The 22,421-nt window shown below is 36.8% G+C and overlaps 1 protein-coding gene across 5 annotated transcripts in view; it reads left to right on the top strand.

The window, feature by feature from the left end:
• The window catches only part of LPAR1 (lysophosphatidic acid receptor 1), a 122,752-nt gene that overhangs the window by 49,602 nt on the left and 50,729 nt on the right, over positions 1-22,421 (top strand). For 4 of the 5 annotated variants that reach the window (XM_039870692.1, XM_039870693.1, XM_039870694.1 and 1 more), the window contains exon 2: positions 3,318-3,479. In XM_039870692.1, the coding sequence (XP_039726626.1) occupies positions 3,435-3,479 (45 nt within the window). In that variant the 5' untranslated portion in view covers positions 3,318-3,434. Of the gene's footprint in view, positions 1-3,317; positions 3,480-10,734; positions 10,852-22,421 lie in introns of those variants that run through there. The other variant, XM_039870690.1, reaches the window with a different exon arrangement.

Raw genomic sequence — 22,421 nt, 5'->3', positions numbered from 1 at the left:
CAATAGGGGAATGAATGGTCAAGTAAATAAATGACAAAGCTCATTTTTTGCAAGTGAGAGGCCTTAGAGGTGGCTTTGTGGTTTTGTAAAGAATGATATAGATTAGAAGAGATACCTAGAATGTAAATGGAGACAACTAGAGAAGAAGAGAATGGGCAACAGTAATAACCTAAGGATAGCTGGAGTTAGTGGGGCCAACCCACACTGCTTTGTGGTTTCCTGTAGTTGAAGCAGTCTTGGAGCTCAAGCAAAGGAAATGGAATGTTAGGTTGATAACAGATGGGAAGAACTGCAGGACAGTTATCCAGGTACTTGGAAGAGTTCAAGAGCGATATATTTCTTTAAAAATTCTGTGCAAATCTGTAGTTGACAGTCTGGGAATCTGGGAAAGCAAGGGATTATTATATCACAAGGAGCCAGTTTACTTAGCTAGAGACTGAACAGCAATATGACTTAGAATATTGTCTTTTTTGTCGTTGTGTCTAGTTCCCCCATAATTTTTCCAGTTTTGTAAATAAATTGGGAAGTAAATAGATTTCATAAATATAATTTTAAGACATCACTCCCAGGAGAGAGCCGATTTGTACCCTTTGAGGTAGTATTGCTTAGTCCTTTATATTTTCAGAGTCAAGTAACCATACACCATTTTATAAAGAGCTCGTGTAATGTCCTTACAATGTTCAACAATTATAATGTTCAACAAAAGCCTCTAAACTACATATGTCTTAAATGGTTTAGGGGAAGGCAGTTAATTTTCTGACTTATTTTCTTTTGGAAGATACCAGACTAATAATGTGTACTACCTATTATGCATCTCGAGGATATTTAACATAAATCAAAACTAGGTACACATTAAATTTTTATGTAGGTGAGAGCATAGGCTTCTCTGTTTCAGGGTGTGGAGAAAATAGTTACTCTGCAGGACATCTTACTTTCGTCTTGCTTTCTTCAGGACTTTCTGAAATTTTTAAAAAAGAGACCCCAGGCACTTTCCGTCTCTTCTTAATTTTTGTTCCTTTAGAGGATTAGTCTATGGAAAGAGCCTGGGCCCTGGCATGGGTCCTGGTCAGGTCTCAGCTCCCTCATTTCTGGTGGTTGTGACTCTGGTTACATAGCACAACCTTTCAGAGTCTTAGGTTTCTCATCTTTGAAATGAGTTAACAATATCCGCCTCAAACTGTATGTGAAATGACCGCTCTAGTGCTCAGCATCTAGTAGGCTTTCATTAAATCTCAGCCTCCCACCTTCCCCCTTTTGTTTTCAGCAATGATGCTGTGTGGTATATTTGTCACATCAGTTTCTATATCCTTTTCCTTACTCCAGGCTAGGTGCCCAGGATTCATCTTTTGGGCAGCTCTCTGTACTCTGAATATTGAAAATATATTAAGGTTATATTACTTAATGACTTATCTGGGCAGGGATGATATTGGATCTGAGCACACAGTCTGAGTCTTTAAGAATGGACTCTCACTGCCCGCTCGTTTTGTTTTTTGATTGTCAAGCTATTTATATATTCATCTGTTCACCCTACACATGATGGAGCAAGATCACGTGAATTGCAAATACATGAGAAGGAAAAAGGAAAAGTAAAGAAGTAGGAGTGGGCACAAAATGATGCCAGGAATAAGTTCAGTACAAAACAGCACCCCATGTATAATTTTCTTAGAGTAGACTCTGCACTCTAGCAGCCATCATGAAAGAGAAGGCACTGCAATAAACATGTACTTTTCTCCTGGGCTGTTCATTTAGATTCACAGCGTGATAAACAATAGGTCTTCCCTCCACCCCACCCCCAAAACTGAGACTAAGGAGAATAGCAGTGTTGTCTCAGGGCACCTATGGACTCTGTGTTGAATGTCGTACCAAAACAGCTCCACAGCTTTGCTTCTTATTTGTTAATAACAGAGGGAAGCAGGTAGGAACATGCCACAGTTCTAAACAATTAGAACCTAAAGCTGTTGAAACTATAGTATGAAAGATAATACACAAAGACAGGGTAAAAGTCAAATTTTAAAGTTCATAGAAAGTGCTTCCAAACCTAGATTACTTTTTAAAAAATGGTTCTTCTGAGGTTATGTGACTTGCTCAGCATCATTCAGCTAACGTAGAGCAGTACCAGAAGATTTGGGGTCAAAGGACTAAGATAACGTGTCCAACTTCACTGTTAACTCCTGCTCAAGTCTTTGGATCTTGTGATCCTGCTCCATTACTTTCACTGTTATTAATAGTACCATTTTCTAATAGTTTAAAAGCATTCAGATATCATCTTGAATTCCGGTGAACCTAGAAAGTATATTTACAGACAAAGGCAGGGGTGCCTAAATACTCAATAAATACCTTTTGAATAAAAAGATTTGTTAGCTGGCATGAAAACAATCTATAAATGAACAATTTTCTTAAAATGCAAGAATTTTCTTAAATTCTTAAAATGAAAAAAAAAAATTTCCTCTGCACTAAATTGCAACATGGAAACCAATCACTTCATTCTTTTTACAGAAATTGGGCCATGCTTTACTGCAGGGAATTTAGTGCTTTTTTAGTTTTCTTAATAAACATGCTAATAATGGAAGAGTGAGTTATACTGTGTACGTATCTAGCATCCCCTCCTTGAGGATGTCAAAGGATTTTAGAAGTGCACGCTTCCTTCCACATGTGGAGGTCTGACTTCTGAAGCCCCTACCACCCATTTGAGTACTTGACTCATTCCTATGACTGATTCTATAACTTTGGGGTGTCTGCCTTCTCTTTAGTCTTAAAAGTGGTATCCGAGTTCCCTGAGGAAATATAAACATGGAACACATTCACTTTCTTATGTTTCGTATTAGACTGGAAGTTGGTTGTTGCTTTAGTGCTGGTTCTGCCATTAACAAAATTCCAACCCTCAGTGTTTTGCTCTGCTGATAGGCAGGGTTGAACTGGGTGGTCGCAAAGACACGTGACGGTATTATTCTCTCTGCCCTTTGTATGTAAACTCTCAGCTCTCAATTGTGGGTCACTCAACTTCCTTTATTGTTTAATAACTGGATGGCTTCTCCCCCAGCCCATTCTCCCCATCTTCACAACTTGACACTACCTCCCCAGAACATGTAGCTAGCATGTGGAGTTGGATTCAGACTTAGGAAAATACATCGACTTCACATGACTTGGGGGAATAGTGCAGAAATCCTGGTGTTGAGATGTGAGATGCTCCCTCCTGACTTCCTCTTTTCATTAAGCCAGTAGTTGGCATCATATAAGGGATTTTTGCTTCTTCTGGCCCATGGTACTTCGCTCTCATGTGGTGGTAGGCTAATGTGGGTATTCCTGACCTTTTCCAGGTACACAGTTTCTCCTAGCATGACTGCGATCTGATCAGCAACCACAAGAATTTGACTCCCGTGTGTCTGGCGCTGTAGTGCTGGGGCCCGGTCACTGCCCGCAACTACAGAGCTGCCATGGCCGCTGCCTCCACTTCCACCCCTGTAATTTCACAGCCCCAGGTAAGTGATTCCAGCTGGCAGAGGTTTAAGCTAATCACAGTTTTGCAGAATATTTAAATTGAGCTTCAGAAAGTGTGTTTGATTCTGGCGATCATGTGTATCCTTCTAATTATCATTTGGTGAGTATTCAGAAAATAGTGCTTTTGTGAGGGCAGTGCTGTTTAGTTCAAGAAGCAACTGGAACAATGAGCACGTGATTTTAGTGAACTGGCTTCCATTCACGGGGGCCTTGGTTTTCAGAGCTTAGAATGTTTAGCTATTACTCTAGGCATCAAATTCCAAATCAAGACAGTCAGAAGTGAATTTACTGCTTTTCCTCTCTTGGCTTTTTTTGAGTTTATGGACATACATCTAATTAGAACAGATCTAATCTTACAAGTTTTCTGAGTGCTGTCTCATTGTCCTCCTCTGATAAGTTTTAGTATTTTGCCTTGAGTTCATCTAGTAACTCCAAAAAGAAAAGGCAATTCTAGGAACTTCTGAACAACAGCAATATGAGTTATTTTTTCTGAACACTAATACGGCAGGAACATTGTTTAGATTATTTTACAACCTGATCTATTCGAGTAGTAACTGGACTCTTTCAGTTTCAACCGGCAGTGTGGCACATTGGGGAAAGAGACTTTGGAGTCATTAGGCCTGATTTCACATTCTGATTGCTGGATAAGGAGCCTGAGTCATGCTAAAATCACTTAGCTCCAATTTCTTCTGTGATCGTACTTCACGGGATGGTTCTATGGATTAAATGACAGAATATATGCTTTCTATTTGTTCTTTCATCTTCTCCTCCTAAAGTGTGACCTCCCATCTCATTCATGACAATCATTTGTAGGCCAAGGTTAAAGAAGAAAGTATACCTTTGAGAAAGAACCATATTGGTTGAAATTTGAATCTTGATACAAAATGTTGTTCTACACTTTTTTTCCTGTATTATTTTGCAAGCTACTAAATGTAGTTTGTATTTCAAGTAGGGGAGTATATATATGTGAGGGAGGGAAAGGAAGGAGAGGGAGAAGGGGCCATTTTTACTTTATTTACTATAGATGCCTTTTTTATTTTTTGCCTCTAAAAGACCTTGGCATTTTATATGGATAAAATCCGTATAAAATGGACTTTAACACTTTAAAGCTTTTAGTATTAGTTTCTATAATGTGTGTTACTGCCATTATGGGTATTTCTCTTTCTGGTAAATGGGTCATTGTCTCTGCAATATTTCATTTACTGTAGGTATTTGGTGTCCATTCCCCTCAATAGTGTTTTTGGTGCCTGAGAGCCTTGGCGAATGGCTGAAAAGATTCAGTGCCTTGTTGCTTGAGGTCACCATTTCAGAGACCACTGCAGCTGTTCCTGTACAATGACTATGCTTGGCTGTTTGTGAAGTTGGGCCCTCGGACAGGTCTTCTGAGTGAGGCATTTCAGCATCCTGGGGCTGCTGCTGTCATTTGTCAGCATTTCCAGCAGCATCATATTATCATATTACACACACCTTCCCTCTTACACAAGCTGCTATCTGCCGGTGAGCAATATAAATATTTTTAAATGACTTATTTAATTAAAATGTTTAACACCACCAAAGGTAGAAACAGGTCATAGTTAATATAAACACTTGGGGAAATGTGTACTCTGATGAATTCTCTGTGGGAATATAAATTGGTACAGTCATTCCGGAGGGTAATTTGACAGTACCTGTTAAAATTTGCAAATACCCTGTTCCTATCTTGGTCTCTACATTAGAAAAACACTCACACATGAGTCCAAGGAGATGTGCATAAAGATATTCATTAAAGCCTCAGTCGAAGGCCAAAAAATACAAGATTTTCTGAATATACAACAGTGGAAAGACTTAAAACATTCAGGAATGTTGATATGATTTAAATATCATGCAGCAATAAAAAAATCATAAATATATATATCTCAACACAGCTATATCTCTCCAGGATATCAGATGGAGGGAAAAGAAAGCAAGATGCAGAGTAATACTTATAGGAAGATGTCATTAAAACTGTTAAACAGGACCATATGCTTTTAGGGGTAAACATATGGTACATTAATGTAAAAGCATAGTGAAAGGTCTAGAACATACATCATCAGAGGGAGTGATATTGCCCCCAAGAGGGCAAAAATTGGACCTTAGGAGATGGCCAGTCCCTCTGAAGATTAAATCTACCTGAAGAAATCTTATTCTTTGATATTTAATTTCTCTCATTAGGGAGAATTTAAATTTAATGAAAACATTCTCCTTGAAAGTCACCAATGGGAACAAAAGTCAAGAAACCCTGGTCTAGAAGGATGCACAAGGCTCTCCATTCATACTGCGTGGGTTCAAACCCTGGCTCCAGTGTTTACTAACTGAGCACATAAGAGTGGGATGGGGTGGGGATGGGAGGTTTCTTCTTTCAGTGCCTCTATTTCTTCATCTGAAAATGAGCATAATAATAATAAAGCCAACTTCATAGAGTTGTTTTAATAATGAAATTAGATTATATGTGTAAAACTTAGAGCAGTATCTGGCACATACTGCTCAAAACATCTAGATCAGTATTGTTTGGCAAGCACTGTGGCAGCCCTGGGAATATAGGAATAAATAAGATAAACAAGGCTTTTGTCCTGCCAGAGTTTAGAAATTTAGTGGGAAATATACAGATAAGGAAATAAAAAAATTTAATGCTGTGTTACAAATGCTGTGATCCAGGAAATAGAGGGTGTGGGTGCCCTAGGAGTTAAGTGAAGTATCCAGGGAGACTTTGCGGATCAGAGAAGGCTTCTTGAAGGAAGACCGCCTGCCAGGGAGCTTATGAATGAGTATGAGTTATTCTGGTAAAGAAGAGTAGATAGCCTTTGTGAATGTCAAATGTCTCAAGGTGAGAGAGAGCACAGCATTTGGATGTTAGTTCAGGATAGTTGCAGTATCACAGGGCACTGGGTTGTAAGAAAAGATGTGCTAGAGCCAGCTCTGCTGGCTCACAATATCTGATTGTTAAATTTTCAGGAATTTAGCGAGCCCATTGACTTCATGCTTGTAGCTTGAAATCAGGCGGGGTGGAGTATTTACATCATGGAAATTGGCAAGCTCAGCCCTGCACTCCTAAGAGCCCATTGTTGACTATTTATTAGCATACTTCTGGTTATAGAGGAGGCAGATGGGTTAGGTTACCAGGTTGGAGAAGATTTTTGCAGGGCCTCGCAAGTGCTGTTAAGGAATTTAACATTAATCTCGAAGAAGCTTGTGTAGTTTTCAAGTCTTAGACCTGGGTTCAAACCCTGTCTTTTGACAATTATGTTGAACAAATTCATTTATCTCAACCAGGGTAGCAAGCCCCATTATTCTTACTGTACGTTAGGAACAGGAGTGGCCACTGATAGCTGGAGAAACTCAAGCCTGCTAGGAAGGAGTCAGCTGTAAACTGGGGTGTTAGGTCGCAGGGGAGAGGCAGTGTACTCTTCTGGACTCACTTGGTTCCCAGGATCCTCTGGTCGATCATGGGCCTCCTGATTTGGTGTCAGTTCTTCACATGTAATTTGTGCAGTCAACTTTAGCCCAAGACTGTCTTGCCCTTGCCTGTATTGATGTCTTCTTTCCTATTATCAAGTTTTCCGCAGGTTCAGAGAAGGTAAAAGTAATTGAAATACAGCATCTCCTCAGGCGAGGCATAATAAGCAGCCCCCTGATCAGCTTAGCCTGGTATTGTCTGGCACATCAACTTGCATTCTTTTAGAGTGAATTCAAGGGCTTGTGAAGAGATAAGCCCACATTCAAGTGTGAAAGGCCTGACAATCTTTTTCTAAGGCAAAAATCCTTTTCTAGACAAAAACAAGAATTTTTTTTTTTTTTTTTTAAAGCTTTTGGCTTTGTTTGTTACTCTATTCACTTGGTAACAAAGAGCATTTTTCTAAAAAAAAGGCTGCCAAATACTAGATATAAACTAATTAATATGAACAAATAGCCTGTGATTGTTTCAAACAATAATAGGGAAGAAAGCTTTCATTGTCACTCCTGCCGGGATTGCTGTTTAGTGAGTGAAAGATATGCCCTGTGCTTTGAAGTGGGACAAGTTTGTATTCCCTGCTTTACTCCTGCCTGGACTGTAAGATGGATTTTTGTTTTCTCACGCCGAGAGAGCACCTTGTTTTTGCTAATAAGCAGGATGAATATTGAGGCGAAACTGGACTCGCAGCAGCAGGAAGACTCTGTGTTTGTAGCTGATTTCTAGTCCTGCTAGTCCAGACACTGATAAAGAGCTTCCTTACCCAAAGGAAGCTCCAGGGATGTGTTTGCAGATGGGAACATGCTCATCATTTGGTTCAATTAACATGTTCATGCCCTGTGGATGTAGTGGGGGATAGAGGTGGGATAGAAAACCCAAAAGTATGCCACTCTTCATGACTATTTTCTGTTTCTAGAACTCTGTTTAGCATTACTTTAATTGTGGTTCATCTAGTTACTGTGGGTAAAGTATGGATTAAAAGTTTTATTTTCCTTTTCCTTTTGAATGGAAGGGTCAGTAGTTCAATACATGAATGAGGGGGTTGGCCTCTCTTAAATCCAGGACTGGTATTAGAGACCGGAATGATGGTTTGAAAACTTCAAAGGTATTCAGATCTCACACCTGTGATTCCAGTAAGGAAGGATTCTTTTCCATCAGTATTTTACAAGGTATTTTATTGTTTGTCATTTACTAAATGGCTATCTTGGTTTTAATCCAAGGAAACAAAGATATTTTGATTTCTCTAAGGTCCTACAAGATTTCCTGTGGCTTTCATTAATGACGTAAATTTGAGTATATTCTCAGTGTCTTAAACAACAGATTTGTTCCTTTAGTTCTTAATTCAGTGTTCTGATGTAACATAAGTAGGTCTCTACTTATTGTTTGTTAGAAGAAAGGTGTTTTTGAACATTATTGCCAATAGGTCATCTTAACAAAATCCATCATATTTCCTAAATCTATGTTTTAGGGGTTTTATTTCTGATATTAGAGACCGATACTTCTGGATTAAAGCAACTGAATGCCATATTAAATAGGTTACATTTTTTGAGATCGAAAGACTTTTTTTTAAGAACCTTGTATTATGGCAGTTTTCAAACAGTCACAGAAATAAAAAGAATAATATAATAAATCCCAATATAGCCATCACCTAGATTCAACAATTATTGACATTTTACTATACTTAATTTTTCTTCCATTTAGGGGGGGTAAAATATTTTAAATCAAATCCTCGACATTGTGTCATCTCATTTCAACCTTTATACATCAGTGTGTATCTCTAAAAAATAATTCACTTACATAACCATTCAGTACCATTATTACACTTAACAAAATTTTAAAAACTCTAATCATCTTATATTCACTCATATTCAGATTTCCCCAATTGTTTTCCTATAATGTGCTTTTGTACTTGGGTGTTAAGTGTTATCTTTTAAAAATATTGGTTAGATTAGTTTACTGTTCTGCTTAAAACTATTCAAGATTTTTTTAAGGTTTAAATAGTTTACTCCCCTTTATTCTCTAAGTGAGGAAATAGATTGAAATATTAACAATAATATTTCATCACGGAAGAATAAAAAAATGAGACATATACCAAAGCCTCCAAAGTAAGGGAATGGCTGCAATTATTATCAGTCACTAAGAGATCACTGATGTCTTGATAGTACTTTCTTTTAGACTAAAATGTGACCAATTAATTGAAGTATGATGTATATTTCCAGTTCTACACAATGAAGACATAGTGTGGTCTAGCTTTACCTCACATGAAATTGAGAAAAGAGAATGCATGGCTTAGATCTAGGTGAGTTGGGTTCAAATCCCGGTTCAAATCCCATAGCAAGGTGATCTTTTAATACAGGTATCTCTTTCAGCTTAATTTTTTTTTAATCTCTAAAATTTAAATAATACACAGTATACTCACTAGTTTAAATGGCAAAATATCTGGTAAATGCTTCGTATACTATCAGCCCCTTATAAATACCTGACATATGTTAGTTAGTTCCTTCCTTTTTCGCCATAATTATTCTGGGAGTTCTTTACAGGGAGAAAGTGGTTACCTCTACATATGGTCTGTGTATATGTGTTGCGTATGGAGTATGCCAGAAGATCCATCAAAGAAAGCCAAGTTAGATAAACACTCTACAGAAAACTCCAATGTATTGCCAGGGATAAATGCATGTGGAGATAAACATTGAGATTGCTGACTTACTCCATCTTCAACCATGTTTCCATTAGAAGTTAAATTTGTTCTCATATTGCAATTTAAATTCATTTATGCTGCCTTCTGTGTTTATAAAGTCAGATAAAGTTTGAGAGGATATCATATTTTGAAATCTGAGGGCACATTTTGAGTTTTCTATTCTTAAGACAAAATTGTACCAAGATACCTTGGGTAAACCACAATGAGACCTTTCACATTTGTTTCTTTTTCTTTCCAATTCATCTTCTCTAATTGGTTTAGTCTTTAATGATTAATGGAGCTACCTGTTTATCCTTCAAAGGGATGTGGCTTTCTCCCTCTTACTGCCCATTATGGTGCTGTTTGTCTGTTTTCCTTTCCCGGCTCCTAGCTTCTCTGGCTATTTTTCTTTGAACTTCTGTTCCAGCTTTTCCATGAATAAACACGAAGGTGGGACAATGCCCTGCTGTTTTTACTAGCTGAGGAGATCATAATCATAGGGTCCAGGGGATTTATGTCTTTTGAGAACTGTACCTTGCTGCAATAAGACTGTCATTTAAAAAATCACCCTTCGTTTGCTGTGTGATGAGACTGCATAGCATCACTTTAAGAACTGCCCTTAGGTTAAACTTATCCCATTTCAAAAAATGATTATCCTAGACAGGCTCCGGCTGGGAGAGAAGTGACAGTGGTTGATACCTGTTCTTTAGCATCAGATAAAATGTTTAGAAAAGGGCCATGGGGGCACATTAGTTCTCGGAAGGCTAGGTTGTGTCCGCTTAGGAAACCTTCAAACCTGTAGAGAATTTTAATGAGTTTATTTGTGCCAAACTGACGACAATTGCCGGGAAGCTAACTCTCAATGGATTGAGAAAATGCTCCAGAGAATGGCAGTTTGCAGTTTATACATTAAAATCAAAGGAGATGCAAGGAGGATTACATGAAATTCATTGGTGGTGAATTAAGGGGGTGGGAGAAGGCAAAGTGGGGAAGTCTCTGGGATTGGAAAAAAGGTAAAATGGAGGGACACATACTTACATACTTCTTTCACGTTGGTGGTTATTGGAGAGTTGATAATTAACATTTACAGCGCATAGAGATGGTATGTGTGGGGCAAGATAACCGTGAGGAGTTCTGTGCTCTGTGCTCTGGTGCAGTGGGTTGTGCCCTGAGGAGTCTGGAAAAAAGGGATTGCTCTGATATTCCAAGGGTGAGTTATCTTAGATGCACAAAGACAATAGATAGGCTCACTTAAGGTAAAGATTGACCTTTGTTGAGGAAGCTTCAGGCCCAAGATGTGACTACTCGCTGCTGACTTGCTTTTAGTTAGGAATTTTTATGTTCAGACCATCCTATGCGGTTAATTTCGGTCTCCGAGTTTGTAGGACCTGCCATGCAGGCCTCCCCTGAGCTTGTCAGGTTTAGTAGGTGGCCCTTTTTTTGGTCCACAGTTGTCGATAAAGCAACTTTCAAAGATTCAGACAAATTTTGGGAGCAAGAACTCTAGTCCCACAGGAAGAGGGATTAGGGTGTGATTGTTGGTGAATTAGGTAGCTGCCTGATATCAAAATATTTGCACTTAGATGAATCTCCACCAGCCGGCTTAGGGAGCTTGGAGCCTTAGTTCAGGCTTGGAAGGGACGTTCATTGGATTTAAGTTTGGGTGGACTCTGAAGGCTTTGCATATCTGGAACTCTGTGTAGCATTAACTTAATTGTGGCTGATCAGGTTACTGAAGTAACCTGGCAAAAGCAATGGAGTGGGAAGATGGGGGCGGGGAGACCCAGAAAGAATCCCAGCCATAAACCCTGTGGTCAGGGCTCACTTCTGACGTGATGTATTGTGTGTAGATGGCCAGTGAGAACTCAGGACTCAGCAGTCATGGTCAGGCATAGATCCCACTTCTGTGAGACATGTTAATATAGAGCCTCAGCTGCAGATCAGTCCACTGTCTTATTCAAGATTAGCTGGGAAAAGTAGGGCAACAATGAATCTGCAGATGGGAATTCAACTCTGTGACAGTGGAGAAAGAAAAGATACAAGAAATAGGTGACAAATGAGAGGGAGTCTGTGAAGATTATAGTCTCAGTTATACCATGATGTTTAATTTAAATGGTGTATCAGGAACATGCATTTATTCGTATGAGGATTTTTTGCATGATTTTTTCCTTAAAATTATTAAAAATAAATTGCTTTCAATATTTAAAAAATTAAATGCTGCCTCTTTTTGGTTGTATATTTTATTGCTTTCCTCTAGGCTAGTTATGGAAAAAGAAAGCATAGTCAAGCTGTTTGTAAGAATAAAGAGTACAATAAATATAGGTAGTAACATACAACGAAAAAGATAAATGGGTATACATCCTAGTTTTTAAAAAATCGAACACCTAAAATGAATACAATGTTATATGTCAATTATATTTCAATAACAAACAACTGTTAGATGAGAAAATTACCCAACAAAGCTGTATACAAGTGCATTAAAATCATCAAATACTTTAGAATAACTCTAATAATAAAATAGGTGTAAGAACTCTTTGAAATTATTTATAAAACTTTATTAATGGACGTTAAAATAGACACTGTGTCACTGGATACCGTGCCGATGGATTGTAAGATTATTGATTCGATGTCATTTCTCTGCAAATTCATCTATAGGTCGAATGTAGTCACAATAAAAATTCCAAAAAAAAAATGAAACCTCATAAGCTGATTCTAGCATTTATATAAAAATGCAAAAGGTCAAAAATAGCCAGTATAAGCTTAAAGAAGAACTAAGCAGGAAAAACTGCTGTTTTAGATAATGTATTATAAAGTCATAATAAATAGGACAGTGCAATATTTGTGTAGGGATACATGATCCATTGGAAGAAAGAGAGCCTGGACTCCAACTTCACACACATGTCATTGTAAAAAAAAAAAAAAAAACTGGATCAAAATAATAAGGAAACATATTCTGCTATTAGCCTATGAAAAAAATGGGCTAATGGAAAAATAATGTTTTTATTTTTTCGATAGGATGACTTATTTTGTTTTGATCTATGAGTTCAAGAAGGCTACATTTTAAAGATGGTGTTTGATTTATTGAAGTCATATTAGGAAACTACATGAGTGGAATTTAAACCCAGGTATCGCCAATTCTAAGGCCTAAGCTTTCAGCCACGGTAAATCTGTGATGTTATCTTCTATACCTTTTGTCGTCTCTCAAGAAATAGAAATTTTAAGTGACTCTTCTCTGTGTATTTTAGTTTTTATCCATCAATCATTCTTTGGGCCCGGTGAAGCCTAGCACTACTGCTTGCTGCTTCTCTTCTGCATTCCTTCTGGTCTCCTTCCTCTTATTGACAACTTCCTGTTTGCTGCGACTCTGAAAAATTAGATGTTTTTTTAAAATATGTCAAGTGTACAGAAAAGTGTAGAGAGTACTATAATAGTATCTCTATTACCTAGCTTTGTAAAATTTTAACATTTTGATATAATTGCTTCAACATCTTTAGGGCTTTAATAAATTAAACAAATGAACAATTATAAAGTTAGAGCCCCCTGTACTTCCCAATTTTATTAATCTCACTCTTAGCTCAGACCATAAATTAATACTTACCATTCCCCCACATGTGTTTGTGGATATATACATAAAGTGTGAAGAGTATAAACAATAAATAGTGTGTTTCTGCAAGTTTTTAACATCCCTACATAATGTTTATATTTGTACACATTGCATACAAGTACTGTGTCCATACTTGTGCAAATTGCTGTAGTTATCAGCATACATAAAGCTTTTCTTTTTCATTTTAACTGCTCTATAGTATGCCTTTCTGTCTATATTGTTATTTATTCATTCTCCAATTGACAAAATACTTCTCATATTCTGATATTATAAAAGAGAGGCAATGAAAATCGTTATACATGTCTCCTTTGGCACATATGTGAGATTTTCTAGGGTCGGAATCTTTCATTCATGTGCATGACATGTCCAACTTTAGTGATTTTTGCTAAACTGTTTTTCAAAGTAGTTAGGTACTAAATTTTACTCCTGTTAGCCCTGTATGGCAGTCCTCACCAGTTCTTGATATTTCTAGACTTGTTAATTTTTGCCAACCTGATGGAAAGATGAATTGGATCTGACTGCAGTTTGTAGTTAACTTTCTCGGATTCCCTGGATAATCTTTTCGTGCGATGATTGGTCATTAAGCTTTCCTCTTCTTTGAATTGCCTGTTCCCATCTTTGCCTACTTTACTATTGGATTGTGTGGCTTTTTCTTTTTGATTTGTAGGCAGTCTTTATATTTCACTGTAAACTCAGCCTTTTTTATGTACATTGCCAAACTTTCTACTAGTCTTCAGCTTTTCTTTTCACTGATTTATAAAGCCTTTAGTAGCACAGAAATCTTGAATTTTTCGTTAGTTAAATTTTGACAATGTTTTGGTCTTGTTTAGAAGAATCCCCATATTGAGTTATAAATTCTTTATTTCTGTTTTACATATATCTTTACATCACCTGAAATTGATTTCTGTGTATGATGTGGCATAGATATTCAATTTTCTTTTTTTCATATACATAAATAATTATGCCATTTTCCCTGTTGATGGGTAAAAACATGTTTCATATCAAGTTACCATGTAAGTGTATGTTTCTGGCTCTGTTTTATTTCATTGGCTATTCATGTATTTCTGAGCCAGGATGACAATGTCTTTACTGCTATTACTTTAAAATTACATATGCTTTTCCATAGGGCACCTAGTTCTTTGTTATCCAAGTTATCTTGGATACTCTGAGTTTTTAGTGCTTTCATATCAATGTTCAGGGAGCTTGTCAAGCTTCATGAACTCAGGATTTTCATTTTATCTCATTGAATTCATATGTTTCTGGAAAATTCACATCTTAACCTCTTTCTCTGTCCCTGAAATATTTTCTGTCTTCATTTATTTAGGTTTTCTTGTAAGTTTTTTGGAATATTTAGACTCATTCCTAGATACATTAGAGCTTTTGTTGTTGTAAATATGTTGTTCTTGAAGTAATTTAAAAATATTTTTTCTTGTGTTTCTATAAGAATACAGTTGATTGATATGGCTTGATATTTAATCCAGCAAATTTGCTAAATTCTCTTAATACAGTTGGTTTATAGAGTATCTTGTATTTTATATGTAACTGATCATATCATTTGTGAGAAGCAGTAAGTTTTTTTTTCTTTTCTGATGCTTCCCTTTTTGTTTTGTTTTTCTTATTGTTTTGGCCATGATCACCAGTATGTGCTAAAAGCTATTGGTGATTGAGTCAACTTTGTTTTGTTTCTGTTTTAAACAGGAGTATTTCCATCAAATATGACAATTGCCATACACTTTTTATCAAGTTAAGGAAGTTCCCTTCTAATCCCAGATTGCCAAATTATCCTGAAAGGATATTAAAATTTACCAGACACATTTTCATGTCTATTGAAATGATCACTGGACTTTTTCTTTCCTTGAGTTTGTACATGTGGTGAATTATAGTACCAGATTTTTAAATGTTTGTATTCATCTTTGCATTCTGGAATAAACCCTATTTAGTCATTATGAGACATATATACACACACACACTATTTATATGATGTAATATATAATTATATATGTAAATTTTATAATTCCGTAATATAAATATAAAATATTTTATTTAGGAACTTTTCATTTATGTTCTTAAATCATATTAGCTAATAATTTATTTTACTCTTTCCTTGTAACAATGCTGTGCTGGCTTCATACAAAGATAACCAAATAAAAAAAACTTTGAAAATGTAAAATCAAAACAGTAATATTTTAGGTAGGTTTCAAAACAAATGGAAGTAAAATGCTAAACCACAGTAACACATAAGATGGGAACAGAGGCATCATAATAAAAGCTTAACAAAGAAAAAGGAAGACCTTTAGGTTTCAAGTAGGTATACATGTTAAAATATTAAGTATAAGCATTAAAGAATAGAAGTGTAACTCCAGAACCATTGGAAGTGGAAAAGGGAGAATATAAAAACTCAGTTAGTTCAGTTTTGTCTTAAATCTGATGGGTATATAATTATTCCTGGGTCTGATCCTGCTGTGGACTATTCTGACATTTCTCACATGTGGTTTCCCTCCTGTGTATTATTCTTTTGGATGATAAGTTCATCTTCACTGATGCTGATCTGAGAGAATCCTCCGTGGCTGCATTGAGGTCTGGCCCTCCAGAGATGCTTGCTGGTGCCAGGCACATGGAGTGGGAGGGGGATGGGTATATCACAAGCTCAGGACCATGGTCTATGTTAATTTCTCCTATTGCGGGTTCTCAGACTTAACAGATAGTCTAACTTCAAATCCCAACCATGTGTGATTTATAGGCTTGGGATCATGATTTCTGAAGGGAGTCTTTTATTTATTTCCCAACATGAAGCCTACGCTAAAACAGACAAACTCCCTTGTTTTCTCCAGTGCAACTGCACAGATTTTTTTTTTCTTATCTATTTTTTTATTGATATGGATATCTTCAAGTCTCTAAACTTAATGATTGAATCTCAGTTCTAACTCATTGCTTCAGTCAAGGCCAAAGGCTCATCTTTTTTTCCCAGTAATATTTAATGCTCTGTATCCATAATCTGGGAATCTGCTGCCCGGGCAGCCTATTACCTTGGTTTTTAGCTGCCTTTTAGCTCAGCAGTGCATCTAAAAGACTACGTATATTTCTCCAGCATGTCTTAGTGTTTGTAGTGATTTTTTCCATTCCTTCCTTTTAGGACCAACTCAGAATTCTCTCTCTCTAGAAATTTGACAAGGAGGATGTTGCCCATTTTATCTCAGCCTGTTACAAGGGGGTGTAAAAGATACACAGTATTTTCATTGATTTATAATTTGTTATCTATAGTTATTTTTTACACATATGTACATCATATCTATATACATTGTTAGTTTATAAGAAGTAGCATTTTATGTACTTTTTCTGATAAACCTTAATCTAGGGGTTGCATATTCTTCAGCTATTTTAAAGATTCTAGCTTTAAAACATTTTTCGTTTGTATCAGCATTGTTTTGTGGCCTGTTTCTAGTTCTAATGGCAGATTTTCCACTTTTTTTTTATTGTTTCTAATTTGAGGCTATAAAAAGTATGGGAACTATTTTTCTTGTAAATAGAGACTTAATGGCATTTAATTCAATACTGTCTCTTTTGTAATCTTTTGTGGGGGAGGAACTGTGTGGAAGGTCTGATTACTTTAGATTTAAGAACTGGAATTGAAGAGGCCTTAGAAGTAATTCATATCTTCCTTTCCAAATGAGAAAATCGACACTCAGAGCATTTATGAGACTCATTGAAGACCAAATTAGCTGGTGAGCATCAGAATCAGGAAGAAGGCCTCCCCTGCTTCATTGTTGTGTTTTAACAAAAGTGGGAAACCAAGTTGGCTCGATTGATGTCTTATTACTAGTCCTTTATCCATCACAGATTAAAATCTCTCTTTTAAAATGACAGTAGAGCACATATTTACATTCTTCTCTAAGTACTTACTTAATCACATAGGTTTAATTACCAGTCTGTAAGCTGTGCCAAGTGTTCCCTTTTATACTTGGCTAATGAATATGTAATTATCTTTCTGGAGATTAAAAAACACATGGGATGGACTGTGAGTGGATACAGCAGGCACTCAGGTGTATCATTTTGGCACCCCTTGAAGGCATAGTGTAGTGTAGTGCAGTGCCATGCCCATACCTGGCATTCCATAAATGTCTGTGAATGTGCGAATGAATAAATGAAGTGCACAGTGACGATGAACACCATATGTGTGCCTCTTTAGAGTTTAGGCTTGGCAGATTTGTTATGACTTCTTTTGAGATCACATGATAGGGTGAGGTAAATTTCTGAGATTTGAAACATCTGTTCTGTAGAGCAGCCAATGAGACCTCCTCCCTCTGCTCCATCATCCTGAGATGTAATTGGTAAATGTGAAAAGGGCATGAATGTGGATTTCTCTTTTTAGCTTTGAGGACAATTTTGGGGTTATCCTATTTTATTTATGTCTTTGTTTCTCAGGCAGAGCAGATAAGCTGTAGCTTAATTATAGAGAAATTTCTAATTATAGTGATTTAGATTTTAGAATAATAAACTTAAAAATATTTGTTGAGTTTTGTCCAATCATATATTTATTTTTCCCTAAATTTCTTGCAATAAATATTAGTTACTTTTCTAAAGAAGTAAAGAAAATCATTTATAGTCTTACCTATATACATTTCACAAAATTGTCATTCTATACATTGTTTATCTTTCTATTTTCACTCTTTCTCCAGTAATATGAAAAGTAGTCATCCTCCTTTAGTATTTTAATTACGCAATTTGGTGGTTTTTGGATCATCATATTTAAACTAAGTTTTGAAAATTATTGTTATAATTTAAATATAACAATATGCTTTGATTTTTACCTGAGAAATAATAAAATTAACAGATATTTACACACTCTGTTCCCTTGTTTTCAAATTCTTATTGATATGGTGATTTTAATCCAGATTGTTGTTAAATTATTATTTTTATAATTATCCTTTCGAAAATTATTTTCGATAGTTTTAAGTTTTATAAGCATGTGAAGGGCAATTTCTTAGACTCGCATTATGTGGGTTTTTGGTGCTTGCTGCCAGTGTTTGTTTTTCTTTTCGACTTTTCTCATGGCTTACTTGCATTTGTGTTTTCTTTAGGAAGGAAATGGAGGTGATGTGCTCTCTGAGCTCCCATATCTCTGGGACTGTTCTTTATTGCGCCCACATGAGAACATCAGTATACAGTACTTAGCTGTAGAATTTATGGCTCTCAGATATTTTCTCCATATAATGGAGGTTTGGATTGCCTGTCTTCTGTCCTTTGGAATTCTGCAGCAGAGGCTTCATGACACTCTGTTCTCTCTCCCTAGATATTTGATTTGTTTACTTTTTATTTAATTTTGGGTTACTTTTTAGAATTTTTAACTTTACCCTTGAGATTCGAAAATCTAACCAAGTTATCTACAAATTTTAGTTGCTTTTAATGAACTCTTTCATAATTTATACAAACTTAAATGGTAATCCGATGTCTTTCTTCTTAAGCAGTAACTTTTCTCATGTTTCAAGCTATATTACTTCCAGCTTTGGCCTAGTCTTTCTTGGATTCCTAGTGTACCCAGATTTCTTTCCTCTATGTGCCTCCTTTCATTCTGTCATCTCTGACCTTCTTCTCTGAGTGGTGGGTGGATTTGTTAAGTATGTCTTCTAGTTGCCATTTCAGTTTCCTGGAATTTTTATACTTCATTTCATGGCCTGAATTGCTGTTTTTTTAATTCAGAAATTATTTTCATCTCTTTGGTGGGCACAGGCTTTCCGAAGATGTTAATCTCTGGAACCAGTGATTATGCTTGCTGCCTTACATGGCAAAAGGGACTTTTCAGATGTGATTAAGGATTTTGAGATGGGGAGATTATACTAGGTTATCTGGGTGGGCTCAATGTAATCAAAAGGTTCCTTGAATGTGGAAAAGGGAGGAAGAAGAGTCAGCATTAGAATGATGCAATATGAGAAGGACTTGATTAGCCATTGCTGGCTTTGAAGATGGAGGAGGCATGAGCTAAGGAATGTGGACAGTCTCTAAAAACCCTCTTCTAGAGCCTCTGGAAAGAAACACGGCTCTGCCAAAACCTTGTCATTTTAGCTCGGTGAGATTTTAACCCTGTGAGACTCATTTTGGACTTCTGACCTCTAACACTATTAGATAATAAATGTGCATTTTTTTTTTCTGTTTGCTGTATCATTACAGCTATGACTACCTTAGTGACTTATAGTGCAATCATAGTTCAATTGGATTCTCCCAGAGCGTGATGTGGGTTTCTGCCTAAATCCATCGGGTCCTGAAAAAATAAGAAAGCCCATTCGTACTGCCCTTCTAACTACTATGGGAGATTCTCCCAGGGTCTCCTTCACTTATTCTCCAGACCTGCCACTTTTTGCAGATAATAGGAGAGAAGATTTAAATCTTTCAATTGAGTCCTGTCATACTAAATCTAGCTGAAACTCCTCTTTTTCTTTGCTGTATTCTACCCTTACTATTTTTAATTTCTGGTATATTTTCTCCTGTTTTAATATTTAGCTGGTAATTTTTATAAAATATAGAATTCCTAGTATAGAATTTTAACTCTGAAATAGACCTTATGTATATTTAGTACAATTTCACAAAACGGATGTTCAAAAAAATCATATATAATGTCATTAAATATGGCATAGTTTTTATGATACCACCGCTCAATTTTTGAGAGCTAAGAGATGGCATGGGAATGGGTTACAGGCCATTTGCTGAGTAAATGTATGGGATACCATTAGACAAATTCTAGTAGTTTTATTCATCTTGGTGTATTATGATTTAAAAAGGCAACTTACATTTTATTTTGTCATCCTTAACTGTAGAGTTTTTTGTTGTTGTTTTTTTACAGAAGAGCAAAGAAACTCCACACGTCACCGTGTGGCATTGTTGGCAGTTGGTGTTCGGGAGCTGGGGTGCTGTGAAATACTACATGCTTCATGTTTGATTTAAAAACTTCTTTTGTCCAAAGAAAGTAAATGGTTAGAAGGGCTAAAGGATAGAACAGAGTTTTGCATTTACATTTATAATTTCTTTATCCTTTGCAGAAAGGAAACTTGTAAAGTGTAAACATTTTTGGAATTATCTTTAATTCGTTAATGCAGTCAATATGTATTTAACATCTAAAACGTCTGTCACTTGGATGTTACGTAGCAACAAACAAGAAAGCTAGAATCTCCGCTGTCAGTGTTTATAGCCCAGTATGGGGAGGCACCAATAGCTAATTAACCAATTACTATACAGTGGGGTAAGAGTTGTTATAGGAATAATGCAGAGAACTGTAGTAGGAAACACCATGCCCAGATGTGGGAAGGTCTAGGGAAAATGACTAGAAAGAAAAACATTTAAACTGATGCATGGAGTATAGGCAAAATTGGGGAAGGTCATTCTAGGTCAGCGGACCTCAAAGTGTAGTCCCTGGACCAGAACCATCAGCATCACCTGGGGCCCCACCTCAGATCTACTAAATCAGAAATTCTCAGAATATATTCAGAAATTTGTGTTTTACAAACCCTTTGGGTGATTCTGATGCAGAAAACCACTGTTGTCACTGATGCCGAGAACCGAATGTGTAAGAGTTATATGCATGTTGCATATAACTGAAGCAGAGAGTTCGAAGTCATTAATAGCTTGAGTTGAGGCTGGAAAGGCAAGGGAGGCCTGATAAGGTAGTCGAAGAGTTTTGATTTTTATTTTACATGCTCTCTTAAGCCACTGAAGCATTTCCAGTACGGGAGCAGCATGGCCAACTTTGTCTTTTAGGAAGATCACTGGAGAAGAGACTGGCTCTGGGTAGCAAGAACATTTAGGAAGCCAGTGTAGTAGTATGCTGGTGGACGTGAGAATGGAGTGTTAGACAGGCCGAGCAGGAAGGAGAATCTACAGGGTTTGGTTATTGATTAAGTGGTAAGGATGAGGGGAGAAGAAGGCATTCCCAGGTTTAGCTCTCAGACCACTGGAGGGAGAGTGGTTCTCCAGTCTCTGGAATGGAGAGCACAGTTCCTTAGGGATCACGAAGGAAGATTATGTGTTTGAGTTTGGTTTTGATCACGGAGATGGAACTGCTAATCTCAGAGGTAACCGTAGGCAATTTGATATTTGCCTAGATCTCAGCAAAGAGGTATGGGTTAAATAGATATGGGATTATTTGGGATACATAAGATACTCAAGATCTTGGAGGACATATTAGAAAGCTCAATGAAAGTATGTTGAATGAGAACATAAAACGTATAGAAACATTAATATTGTTCATAATATGGGGAACCCTCAGAAATGACTGAGAAAGACCAGCAAGAGAGGGATCAAAACCCAGGAGAGTGTGCTGTCATGAAAGCCAAAAAGATATTTCTAAGGAGAGTCTCTCAGTCATGTATTTAATGCTCTGAGGAGGTCAGTAAGGTGAGGGCTGAAGAGTTTCATTGGAATAGCCACGAGATTGGTGTGACTTTGGGAAGTTACATGGAATTGAAAACTTTGGCTAGAGTGGATTTGATGGAGTAGATTTGGCAGGGTAGAAGCCATCCTATAGTTAGTTGAGAAATTAGTGTAAGAGAGACACTAGAGAGCAATTGGCCACGAAAGAGAATAATAATCCAAGCTGGAAGGTGAAGAAGAGGTCATGTAGGATTTCTTTTTTTTACCTTTTTCTTTCCCTCCCTCTCTTCACTTCTCCCTCCCTCCCTCTCTCCCTCCTTTCCTTTCTTTTTCGAGATGGTAGAGACAAAACTCGAATGTGGATAGGAAAGATTCAGAGGAGGAGAGAGAAGGAGTGGAGGGGGCAGAACCGAAGATATAAGGAGGAGAAAGGAAGCAATTTATAGAACAAGTTTCTTGAAATAGTAGGAATGAATGGGATTCAGAACACTGGGATGGCAAAGGGTACACCTTTTCCATTGTAACAGAAAGAAGAAAGGAAGGGTACTTGAATAAGTAATTTTGTCTTTGGTGGGAGAAAGGGAAAAGAGTTCTAATCTGATGATTCTCTTTCTTTTTTAGCATCTGCTGATGGAGAAAGGGAAGATGAGGCTCAAAAGAGAATAACATATCTTGAGATAATCATGCTAAGCGAAATAAGCCAGATAGAAGTTGAAAACCACATGATATCACTTATGTGTGGAATATAAACCTGAAAGCAACAAACGAACTTGACAAACAAAGACTCAGGGACATGGACAATAGACTAGTGGTTACCA

The sequence above is a fragment of the Pteropus medius genome, unplaced genomic scaffold, assembly GCF_902729225.1.
Source record: "Pteropus medius unplaced genomic scaffold, Ma_sr-lr_union100, whole genome shotgun sequence".
NCBI classification, from domain to species: domain Eukaryota; kingdom Metazoa; phylum Chordata; class Mammalia; order Chiroptera; family Pteropodidae; genus Pteropus; species Pteropus medius.
This window is presented reverse-complemented; position numbering and strand designations above follow the sequence as displayed.